Genomic DNA, 12,878 nt, shown 5'->3' with positions numbered 1-12,878 from the left:
AGAAAAGCAAGTGTGATAACAATCTTGCAAAAAGGTAAAAAGTGTAATCCTACCAATAATTGTGCCATAAATCTAATATAATGAAACGTGCTAGCAGAACAAACATCACTAAAGAAGACCCACAAGCAATAAGCAACACTAAGGATTTATCAAGGGCCTTCTGAAATGATCGATTTAACCTAATCAATCATCTGCTACCTACAGCGAACATGATACGATTACGAAGAATAAATTTCTGAGCTTCCTTCTCCCCACTTCCTGAATACTGAGGTAAGGAAGATTATACTGTAGTTCAATCTGCTTGCTAGGGGAATGGACTTCCCTGAGGAATGGACAACTTTCAGAGTAAAATAGCACCCTGCTTGTTAAACTAGTCTACCAGTGCTGACCTGCCTAAGTCTGACTAACACAGCCCTGAGTTTTTACACATTAATGTACATTGTTTTATCAGAAAAGAAACCTTTTGTCCTTGAAGCATTCAATATCCAGAAAGACCCCAGTCTGGCAGATTGGTATCTGATCACCATGAATCCCAAATGGGTTTTTAAACAGACAGATTATATAATGAATTTAAGAAACAGGGAAGATAAACAGGTGTCCCCGCAAGAAAATGCTATCAACATCACTTTCCTTTTATTGAATTGTGGACATCAGTTTAACATAACTTTCTGACTCCATTCCCCAGTGAAGAGGAAATGAAATACTGACTTAGATTGAACAGAGACATAGATAATCCCAACAGATATATGCTTCTACTACAGTGTTCTCAACCACCGTTTGTAGCTCTTCAAGAAAACACACTTAATATTTTATAAATTCCACATTATATAATCCAAAATCCTAGGTTTCCATCTATAGTAAAAGTTTTTTTTTTAATCCGGCATGTTGGGGAAATGGGGGGTAAGTGAAAAATTCCAGTTAACTAAGAGGGAGGGAGTTTGGGTGTGGGGCTGGGGTGCAGGAAGGAGTGCAGGGCGCAAGTTCTAGGAGGGAGTTTGGGAGCTGCAGGGGCAGCACCTGTGGGCAGAGGCAGTAAGCAGAGCCACCTAGCCATGCTTCCACCTAAGAACAGCAGGGACAGGTTGCTGCTTGCAGGGAGCAGCCTGAGGTGAGCATCCCCTGGATCTAGCACCCCAAAACCCCTCCCGTGCCCCAACCCACAGCCCCACGCCCCCTCCCACACTCCAAACCCCTCATGGCCCTTTGCCTAGGAGCAGCAGGGACATGTTGCCACTTCCCAGGAGCCACATGGAGCCAGGTAGGGAGCCTGCCTGCCCCGTGCCAGCTGGACAATAAACTGGACTTTTTTATGAAGATTAGAAATGCCAAATTTTAGAGCTTTCCAATTGGTACAGGGCCAGATAACACAGCTTTTACGGTAATTGGGAGATAGTACCTTCCACTCTGGTAAGCATTTTCACTTAGGTAGTAGTCTGTTTCTAAGTCTAGCTACTAAAGGAGAAAAAGTATGATACTTGGGAATTATATAGAATTCCTTGTAAATTTTTAGAATATTTGATACTTGCCCAAGTATCCAGCACTTAAGACAAACCTATAATTGGCCAAATGGTCGAACCTTCTCTTTTTAGATCAATTGTCAAAGAAAGTTAGAGTCACATAGCTCTGATTTTCCATGGAATCCTCTGAACCTCCTTGACTCCTTTCAGTCATAGAGGACTATGTGATCAATGAACTCCTCTTGTACAAACATAGGAATTCTCCTACCAAGTCAGACCAGCGGTTGGTCCCCTACATCTTGTATTGTTTCCCAGTGGACAGTAACAAGCTTCAGGGGAAAGTGTAAAACTTCTAGAATGAACAATCCTGAGTTAACCTCCTCATAGATCATGTTTCATCCTATTCAGTGAAAGTTAGTGGTTGACTTTTGCTATGAAGCACGATGGTTTATACTATCTGGAGGATGGCGTAGATTGCACTCTCAGCAAATTTGCGGATGATACTAAACTGGGAGGAGAGGTAGATACGCTGGAGGGCAGGGATAGGATACAGAAGGACCTAGACAAATTGGAGGATTGGGCCAAAAGAAATCTGATGAGGTTCAATAAGGATAAGTGCAGGGTCCTGCACTTAGGACGGAAGAATCCCATGCACAGCTACAGACTAGGGACCGAATGGCTAGGCAGCGGTTCTGCGGAAAAGGACCTAGGGGTGACAGTGGATGAGAAGCTGGATCTGAGTCAGCAGTGTGCCCTTGTTGCCAAGAAGGCCAATGGCATTTTGGGATGTATAAGTAGGGGCATAGCGAGCAGATCGAGGGACGTGATCGTTGCCCTCTATTCGACATTGGTGAGGCCTCATCTGGAGTACTGTGTCCAGTTTTGGGCCCCACACTACAAGAAGGATGTGGATAAATTGGAGAGAGTCCAGCGAAGGGCAACAAAAATGATTAGGGGTCTAGAACACGACTTATGAGGAGAGGCTGAGGGAGCTGGGATTGGTTAGCCTGCAGAAGAGAAGAATGAGGGGGGATTTGATAGCTGCTTTCAACTACCTGAAAGGGGGTTTCAAAGAGGATGGCTCTAGACTGTTCTCAATGGTAGCAGATGACAGAACGAGGAGTAATGGTCACAAGTTGCAGCGGGGGAGGTTTAGATTGGATATTAGGAAAAACTTTTTCACTATGAGGGTGGTGAAACACTGGAATGCGTTACCTAGGGAGGTGGTAGAATCTCCTTCCTTAGAGGTTTTTAAGGTCAGGCTTGACAAAGCCCTGGCTGGGATGATTTAACTGGAAACTGGTCCTGCTTCGAGCCGGGGGTTGGACTAGATGACCTTCTGGGGTCCCTTCCAACCCTGATATTCTATGATCTACACAATTTGAAGCTTGATTTATACTACTTATACAATTTTAATCTTATGAACTGCAAATGTGGATGTTGTCATGATCCATATAAATATCTAGGGACATTTTTTCAAAAGAATAAGTCACTTAAAAGTATAGATCCCATTATAAATCAACTTTTGAAAATTGAAGCCCTAGTCTTTTTAATCTTACTAAGCTGTTAGCTTCAATAAAATCTCATGGCAGCGAGTTCCATGTTAACCATGTGTTTTGTAGAAAAGCATTCCCTTTGTCACCATTAACTTTGCTGCCTTTCTATTTTACTGGAAGTCACCTTGTTCTTGCACTACAAGAAAAAAAATAGTGCACATACATTTTAAACTTCAATTTCATTCTATAGCATTAATTATTCTATATATTTATGTCAAGGCCCTTCTTATTCACCTCCTCTCTAAGTTAAAAAATTCTAATCTTTGTAGTCTCTCTTTATGCAAAAGCCTTCCCAGGCTTCCAATCATGTTGTCTGCTCTTCTCTGGACCTTTTCCATTTCTATTATATCCTTTTTGATTGGGAGATGACTAGAATTGAACACAGAATGGAATAAAATACTCAGTTAGTATCTGTTAACACACCATGACACCTTGTTTGTTTTTTTACCATCCCTGCACAAATATTTTCATTATGTAGTTCACACTGCAAAAAGATCAACATAGTTTTACCAACGTAATCCTCGGTTTAGACAGTGCTATGTCAGCAGGAGAGATACCGTCGCCTCTCAGAGAGGCAAATCAACGCCAACAGGAGAGCTCTCTCCAATCAGCATAGAGAGTCTTCATTAAAGTGCTAGAGCGGTGCAGTTGTGCCGATGCAATGTGTTAAGCGTAGACAGGCCATCAGTCTTTGCATCTTTTAAAACCGTAAATGCAACTAAAGAAGCACCAGGCATGTTTTAAAACTTAAAAAATAATGCTTAGCACAGATAGTACTTAGCATCTTCTAAGCATGGTACAGATATGAGCTAATTAATCCTCATGTCACCTATTTGAGATCACACTTTGTTGCCTATCCCCTTTTTAGGGCCCAATACCACAGAGCGTCAGTGACAGGGCCAAGGCTAGAACTAGAGAATGCTAATGTTCTTGCTTTAATCCCACATTCAATTGATCAGGACATGCTAACCTCTTCTCTTTAAAGAAATTAAGAAAATAATAGCCTTTAACAGGGCTTCTCTATGAGGCAACCGGTCACTGGAATTAGAGAGTTGAGCAAGACAGTGAAACAAAAGTGAGAAGACAAGAATGGAGAGGATGCTTACTTTGCAGGAAGAGACTGCCTGGGCCATGTACCATCTTCATTCTTCACTTCTATTAACAGCACCTGAAGATGAAATGCAGACAGTAGGGCAAGGCAAAAACAAACTTATTTTACGTTCTATAAAATGACTCTTAAATGATGTTCTCTGAAATATTGTTTAACATCTTTTGTTTTCTATTAAATGTATATAATACTTCCATTGCAGAGTCTCTTAACTGATAGATTCTCTTCTTGTGCGTAGTACAGCAAAATATTTTCATAGACAAGCTACTTGCTCAAGGAAAACCATGTGTTAGCTTACCGGGCATTTCAATACCATGATTATTAGAGAATTCTGAGCATCTTACCTGACCGTGATAGAGCCCTGCATCTTGTACAGTGCTGTCCAGGTTGCTGACCTGCTCATAGGCGTTACTCATATACCTGCTCCATAACCTAGTTTCCTTTTCACTGAGGATATTAAACAGCTGTCGCATTTCCTTCTCAATGGTAGCTGTTTAGGGGAGAAAATAATATAATAAACTTCTGAAATGCTTAAATATTTCTAGAAAGAACTGACCAACCAGAGATACATTAAAGGCATATGTCCCTACTTTATCAATGCCCCAGTGGTAAAAGATAGGTCTCATAATCCGGTAGTGTGACCATAATTAGAGCTGAATATATGTCTACTTATTAAAACCTTTTATTTTCATACACATTCGTCTGTCAGAAATGTTCCTTTTTGGCTGGGCTGCGAGCAAGCTTGAGAAGTTTGCCCAACAAGTATCTTTTCTGAAATGCTAGAAGCACCTGAAAATTGGAGTTTAAAAAGGAAGTGTGCTCAGATATTACTATAAGATCCCACTACTGGCAACTATCAGCCAAGCACATCTATGGATCACATTATAGTCTACATGCAGCATCTTAAAAGGCGGGGGGGGGGGGGGAGGGCGCATACGATCATGCAGTGATGTAGGGTATAGGACCAATCTTCAGGTAAAATGAACGAGCAGGGGAAACTGGAGGAAGTATGACTAAAATATTCCAGCAGATAAAGCCCAAAGAGCCACATCAGTGACAGAACGTACAAGTACTGGAAACATTTAGACACAGAACTGTTTCAAACAACAGCACGGCCATTTGCTATGGAAGTGGACAGAAGACAATGATAAGCTCTGATTACCCTTTAACCTCATCCCCACACCCGCATTTACAGGTCTGCTGAGGCCTAACTTTTAAGCCCACCTGGCCTCAAAGGGTCAAGCAGTTTTCCAACCCAACCTAACACAGCCCATAAAGTTGGTACGTGGTGGTGGCTGCGTACCCAATTCCTGACACCCCTTCTGCACTGTATGTGTGCTCAGAGCAAGATGCACTGAGGATCTGCAGCACACTCTGTAGAGCATACAAAGCAAAGTGAGGAATAGGGCATGCAGCCACCACTGTGCTGGCACGAGAGGCATGAGAAGGTCATCAGAGGCAACCCAACCTAAACCCAAATCTTGTAGTCATGTAGCAACAGGCTGAAGGGCTCTACCCCCATTTACTGCTATTAAATTAGGTGTTTTTAAACAGTCAGTTCAAAGCTGCAGGTATCACATAGCTACTTACCGATGGTGTCTGCTTTGCTGAAATGGCAGGTCAACACATTGGTAGGATCACTATTTTCACACAGCTTCAGTTCGAGGAGATAAACTTCTACTTTACAGTGCTTCACAAACAGACCGTACTCCACCACCTATAAACAAAAGGCTGCCCCTGAAGCAGGCATGATATTGACCACCCCCACATAAGTGGGGTGACAATCATTCTTAAAGGGCCCTCCACAACCTGGACTGGCTGCCTAAACAGTGATTTACAGTTTTAAATTGAGTGGGGGAAGGAGTGGTCTGACTCCAAAACTGGGAGCTGGGAATTCATGAGTTTAATCCCAGCTCTGCCCCTGACTTGTTGTGTGACCTAGATCAACACATTCAACTTCTCTATCATCATTTTCCCCATCTGTAACACACAGACTACTACTTTTTTCTCCCATGGGAAAGTTCTGAAACTTAATTATAGCAGCTGAGTAGCAGCACCAACTAGTTAAGGTTGCAAAAAACAATCTCTATTGCAACTCCTAGGTTTCATGCAGAGAATTCCAAAAGCATTTACCTTTTGTGCCTGGTCTCTGCCCAAAGGCAATTTCCCACCCCCAGAACATTGGAACAAAATACCACCCGATATTCTGAGTTACAAGAAGGAAGAAACAAACCATTTTCCAACACAGTATGAATTCATGACTACATTCCCGCCCCCACTCAAACAAAAAAAATCAATCAACGATGGCACAAAAGTGGCTGAAATGTCAAGTATGTACTGGAACATAAGTAATCCTGTTTGATTTGGTAAACTTAACAAAAATTGGTTTCAAAATGAAGGGTTCAAAATTTCCAGATGTGAAACTGCACATGTGCAGTAACTCTTTCCATTCAGCTATCATCCGCACTCATAAAAAGGTATAGTGCACAGGGACTTAACTGTGCAGCTATGTACCACGTGCCATGTTACTTCCGATTAAGGAGCAGAGCTACAGAGGTGGAAAATAGCAGTGTGTGGAGCCAATGTTAGCTTCACCAGTACACAGGGCAGCTTATAAATCTTAGTAGTGACTATTCATATTAGAGTAGCACCCAGAGGTCCCAACTGAAATTTGGAACCCATTGGGCTGGGAGGAGGTCAAGCCAAGTCTTACAGATATTTTCTTTGAGAGACACAGGCAAGAAGTGTGGAAGGGGTGATGAAGTGGCAATGTAGGATTCAATAAGGGAGGTAAAGTAGATCTGTGGATAAACACACAGCAGAAAGAGTGCAGCTATAGCAGACAAGGTCAGCACAGTCACAAGACTTCCAGAGACTCCACAGCAAGAGAACAAGGCGGCTACAAGCAGAGGCTGGGGGTGAGCCATTGCTTGGTAATCAGACTCAAAGCTCAAAGAAAGAGGGAAAGAAGGGCTGGAAATGGCAGGATTGAGAGAGAAGAAGCCCAGCAAACCTGCCAACAGACTTCAGAAGATGACTCAGGGTGAGAGAAGCCATCATATGACAGAGTGGATGCAGTAGCAGTGTCAGATGAGATCCTGGTCTTGGTGAGGGCCAGGAGCCAGAGAGCAAGAGATGATGAAGTAATGGTTGGCAGTGATATATACTATGTGGGTCAGAGGGGTGGGGTAAGTAGGGCAATCAGAGAAGGTAAAGCTGGTGGGAAGGAGAAGGGAGGGGAGATGGTGGGAGTGGATGTCTATCCTAGGCTCCTGATTTCCTTCGATTTGTTAAGGTATCTAAATGATAACTGCCTCTCTTGCTACAGAGTGAGAGGGGCATCATCATAGTACAATAGGGATGGGGGGGGTCCTGAAACACTCTGGAAAGTTCCATCAAGTTTTAAAGAGATTGTATATGTAGCAGCAAGAGCAATTTTTCTGCCACAGACAGAGTGCAATCCTTTGAAAGATGGTAGAGAAGAACTGTGTCATATGTTTGAGTGCTTTTGGGACCACTGTGGAAGGACAGTAAAAATGCTGTGGCTAATGGATCTTGGTTAGGCTAGCAAAGAAAGTCAAAGCTGGACGCTGAGCTGACCGGTAGAAGAAAAGTCTCTCAGCTTATTGACGTTGTGCACAGGTAAATACCCAGAGAAGAATTCTCCCTTTCAAAAATTTTGCATTGAAGGAAGTAGGATGTGCGTACAAGGCTGCATGAGCAACATTAACATTGGCATTTATTGATACTTTGTAGCATATATGTAGGGTTTTTGTTTACTTAGGGTTCTATGTATATAGAACTATACATAACACTGCAAAATGAAACAGCTTGTCTGCTTAGGGCACGACACTGTACTTGCAACAAGCTAAGATTAAAAAGCCTGTGTGGCATTAAACTAACTGAGCTTCTCCCAAATTAAGAAAGCGGCTAGAACTAATAGACTTTAAGCAATCTTGGTAGTCTCCATTCAACCTCACAGAAGCCAAGAAATGTGATATTAAATCCATAAGTTACTTGCTTTAAAGAGAAAAAACAAACAAGTGAAGACACCTGAAAAGACTTTTCTGTAACATTTTATTAATAAAGCAAGAACGCAAATTAAAAATCCTTATGAAAATAATGAACCGGTCATAGAATCATAGAATATCAGGGTTGGAAGGGACCCCTGAAGGTCATCTAGTCCAACCCCCTGCTCGAAGCAGGACCAATTTCCAGTTAAATCATCCCAGCCAGGGCTTTGTCAAGCCTGACCTTAAAAACCTCTAAGGAAGGAGATTCTACCACCTCCCTAGGTAACACATTCCAGTGTTTCACCACCCTCATAGTGAAAAAGTTTTTCCTAATATCCAATCTAAACCTCCCCCACTGCAACTTGTGACCATTACTCCTCGTTCTGTCATCTGCTACCATTGAGAACAGTCTAGAGCCATCCTCTTTGGAACCCCCTTTCAGGTAGTTGAAAGCAGCTATCAAATCCCCCCTCATTCTTCTCTTCTGCAGGCTAACCAATCCCAGCTCCCTCAGCCTCTCCTCATAAGTCATGTGTTCTAGACCCCTAATCATTTTTGTTGCCCTTCGCTGGACTCTCTCCAATTTATCCACATCCTTCTTGTAGTGTGGGGCCCAAAACTGGACACAGTACTCCAGATAAGGCCTCACCAATGTCGAATAGAGGGGAACGATCACGTCCCTCGATCTGCTCGCTATGCCCCTACTTATACATCCCAAAATGCCATTGGCCTTCTTGGCAGCAAGGGCACACTGCTGACTCAGATCCAGCTTCTCGTCCACTGTCACCCCTAGGTCCTTTTCCGCAGAACTGCTGCCTAGCCATTCGGTCCCTAGTCTGTAGAGGTGCATTGGATTCTTCCATCCTAAGTGCAGGACCCTGCACTTACCCTTATTGAACCTCATCAGATTTCTTTTGGCCCAATCCTCCAATTTGTCTAGGTCCTTCTGTATCCTATCCCTGCCCTCCAGCGTATCTACCACTCCTCCCAGTTTAGTATCATCCGCAAATTTGCTGAGGGTGCAATCCACACCATCCTCCAGATCATTTATGAAGATATTGAACAAAACCAGCCCCAGGACCGACCCTTGGGGCACTCCACTTGATACCGGCTGCCAACTAGACATGGAGCCATTGATCACTACCCGTTGAGCCCGACAATCTAGCCAGCTTTCTACCCACCTTATAGTGCATTCATCCAGCCCATACTTCTTTAACTTGCTGACAAGAATACTGTGGGAGACCGTGTCAAAAGCTTTGCTAAAGTCAAGAAACAATACATCCACTGCTTTCCCTTCATCCACAGAACCAGTAATCTCATCATAAAAGGCGATTAGATTAGTCAGGCATGACCTTCCCTTGGTGAATCCATGCTGGCTATTCCTGATCACTTTCCTCTCATGCAAGTGCATCAGGATTGATTCTTTGAGGACCTGCTCCATGATTTTTCCAGAGACTGAGGTGAGGCTGACTGGCCGGTCAAACATGCTAGAAAGATTTTTTGTTTTGCTTTCTTAAGAATAAAAAGGCACTTGCCACAAGTGTTCAGTTGCTTTTTTGACTGTATGGGAAATAGAAAAGATCTATTTACTGATCTAGTCTCTGACTTCTAAAGTTCTGATGTTTTTAATTAAGCAGAAGGAAAAAGAGGTCGTGCTCAGAGACGGAACTTTTTAAAAAAGTTTTAGTTCAAGTCATGGATTCTTATTACAGTAGACACCAAATAAAGCTAGTCTCCGTAATGTAACAGTTTAAAGATACCAGATAGAAGCAGTTATGTAGTAAACTCCAAACTCATTTTCAGTAAGATTTTGGTAGAAAGAAACTTGGCTTGTGCTGTTGGATCAAAACCTAAAGACAACATACATCACTTTAGTGAGAATAAAGTATAGCCTTAAACTGTGCTGATGTGCATATTTTCCAAGTGTGAAATACAATGGAGGATGTTGACATATAAAACCTCTTCACTAGTCTAACACTAACTTTTAACAGGAAGCCCCAAAGCCTGATTACAAATATCGTAAGGATGACCAGACCATCATCTAGTCCATTATGTCCAGATCAGATCAATCGTTCATTTAGTCACTATGCCCATCTATGACCACAGCCAAATACTGGATCCCTCAAAGGATGGTGCAAGAAAACCTATTTTGGAAAATTATGGAAACTAAGCTGCATGAAGGGAAGATTTCTTCGTAACAGCTAATCAGCTACATATATAACCTGAAGCATGATTTATAGCCTGTTTTTTATGCTATACTGTATTATCCACAAATGTCTAATCCTTGAGTCCAAATAAGCTCTTAAGTCTCTGTGGTATCTTGTGGAAATGAGTTCCAGGTGACATCTGACCAGTTTATATGCAAACAGTTGAAGCCACATATTTAGTTTTACTAGTAGCTGAAAGCCCATGCTGTCACATGCACGTAATTCATAAAGTCACATGTGTAAAAGAGCCAAAAATAAATGAGAACGTAAAAATTGGACAATAACTGACCATGAATCTGAGTGATGACTGAACCTGGTGATATTCTAAACAAAAAAAGAGATCTCAACCACATGTGTAGCTCTTTCCATCACTTAACTCTGACTCAGATATTCTAGGCTTCAGAGCAATGTTTGAGATTGTGCATGCTGGTCGTGTTGATCGGGGGGGGGGGGGAGACCTTGGTTGGTTATGCTGAGAGATCTTTGTTGATCTGTGCAAATGCATAGGTGGGCAGTTAGGCCAAGTGATCCATCACCTGTGCAGTCTACTTTCACACAACTAATGAAACTGTTGCACACAAACTAGCTGTACAGTAAGGGTGGAAACTGGTTGTGTTACCTCTGAAATCACAAAAATCTAGAACAGTTGGCATGGCATAGATACAAGCCTTGGTGTGCACAGATGTAATTTATAAAGCCAAAATGGCTGAGAAATTAAAACTGGACAGTAACAGACCTCAAATCCCAGCAATTATTCAAGCTAGTGCTATTCTGAACAAAAAGAGCTCTCAACCATGCCTGTAGCCACTCCCATCACTTCATGCTGCCATTAAGGCTTCCAACTGACACAAAGTGATGTTCCTGAAATCTTATTATACAACTTACTCATTTGCCTCTGAGCTCTTCATAACTGTGCCCTCAATAACCCTTCCCTGATCTGGAGGCTTGCAGTATAACCCTACTAGAATATTTGTTTTTATGACCTGCAATTTAAATTCAAACAAGTGTACTGTGTAGTTTTCTCCATTCAGGAATTTTCATTAATTAGGTGAATCTTTCTGGTATAGCGCTATTCCTCACCTCTATTAACTAATATTTTTTTCCTGTGTAATTGGGTATTACAACAGCCCATTCATTTGTCATTCCACCATATTTCAGTAGTTTCTATTTTGTCAAGATCCTCTTTCATTACCAGGGTAGAATAAGTGGACAACAAGAACTTGATCTAACTGCAAGCTAGGACCTATAAAAATCTATTCTTGCTAAATTTGGACGATAAGAGTCTTGCAGTTGGGAGAAATACATACTATATATAAATTTCCCCCGTCCAATAATTATGATGCTGAAATAATTTTTCCATTACAAGAACCCACAAACCTCTCACTTTTACACTGCAAGTAGAAATAAAGAAACTAAGTATGGAATCCACCAGCGTTCAAAGAAAGGAGAGAATCCTGAGTAGTTTAAGGAGGTGGGAACTTTGATGCTCTCTGAAGCACCTGTGAATTTCCCAGTATGCAAAATTTCTAGGTTGCCCTACAAAGGTGTAAGTGCCACTCATCAATACGGAGGACCTTTAAATAAAGGAACCTTGCTTTCTCATCCACCCTTTCCTGGCTTTTGAATATATACACTGAATATTGGTGCAAAATTTTTACTTCAGTGTTTTTAAAAAAAACCTGACACTTGAGAGTGTTAATTCTAAAACCATTCTTTGTTTTCAATGCAACCTTTGTTGTAGCCTCTAGGTTTAAGGTATTGGAGGTTGATTTTTTTTTTAAAAAAAAACATCAATGTTGCTTATTAAAATCAGTGACTCCCATAACTCAAGCTTTTTTTTTCTTTTTTCTTTTTTAAAGTGAAGCTCAACAGAGCCATTTTCTTCACAAGGCACTGTGCTCTGAAATGTTTTCTTGTACTAGTTACCTGTGCCCAATGTTCATTCAGGAAAGTTCAAAAGTCGACAATCTTTTAGAACTTTCACTAAAGCAGCAAATAAGCCTGTATGGCATTTATGCCCTTCCTCATGTTTAAATAAAAACAGACTAATGTAGGGGGTAGAATTTCATCAAACCTTGTGGCAAGTCCCTGAAACTCCTATTTTAATGGCAAAGCATCTTTGTCTGGTATCTCCTTCTGCCCAAGAAGATCCTCAACTCAGAGGCAACAGGCTGGGATTTAGGATAGCCCAAATAAAACGTTCACACTCTTCTGTTATGAAGGAAATTTAACACCACCACTACTCCCAACCCCCATTTTTAGCTCTGTACAACGTGGGCAAACAATGCATTCATTGTCACATGGAGCCAAATATGCTATTCTCCTACCAATCACTAAGGTAAAGAACGTTATCCAGGATGAACCTCTTCACTCCCCACAACAGAAGCCACTACTTGAGGAACTTATAATACCCATCTTTCCAACTTATCATCCCACTTGTGACAGTGGGATCACTACCTGCCAAACCAGTGGGCAGGCCCACATACGTCCACATTTTGGGTTACAGTTAAACCAGCTACTTCTGGAGAATAACTTCT

General features: G+C 41.8%; 1 protein-coding gene across 5 annotated transcripts in view; it reads right to left on the bottom strand.

Annotated features, from left to right (window-relative positions):
- Window positions 1-12,878, bottom strand: part of USP4 (ubiquitin specific peptidase 4) — a 100,036-nt gene that overhangs the window by 75,739 nt on the left and 11,419 nt on the right. For all 5 annotated transcript variants that reach the window (XR_013346728.1, XM_077823056.1, XM_077823052.1 and 2 more), the window contains exons 4-6: window positions 5,712-5,838; window positions 4,466-4,611; window positions 4,120-4,181 (exon numbers count right to left, since the gene is read on the bottom strand). Coding sequence is in view for 4 of the 5 variants with exons in the window: in XM_077823056.1 (XP_077679182.1) it covers window positions 4,120-4,181; window positions 4,466-4,611; window positions 5,712-5,838 (335 nt within the window). In the remaining variant the exon portion in view is untranslated. The remainder of the gene's footprint in view (window positions 1-4,119; window positions 4,182-4,465; window positions 4,612-5,711; window positions 5,839-12,878) is intronic.

Source organism: Eretmochelys imbricata, chromosome 7 (genome assembly GCF_965152235.1).
Source record: "Eretmochelys imbricata isolate rEreImb1 chromosome 7, rEreImb1.hap1, whole genome shotgun sequence".
Taxonomy (NCBI): domain Eukaryota; kingdom Metazoa; phylum Chordata; order Testudines; family Cheloniidae; genus Eretmochelys; species Eretmochelys imbricata.
Note: the sequence above shows the minus strand (reverse complement) of the source record. Positions and strands in the feature narration are given on the sequence as shown.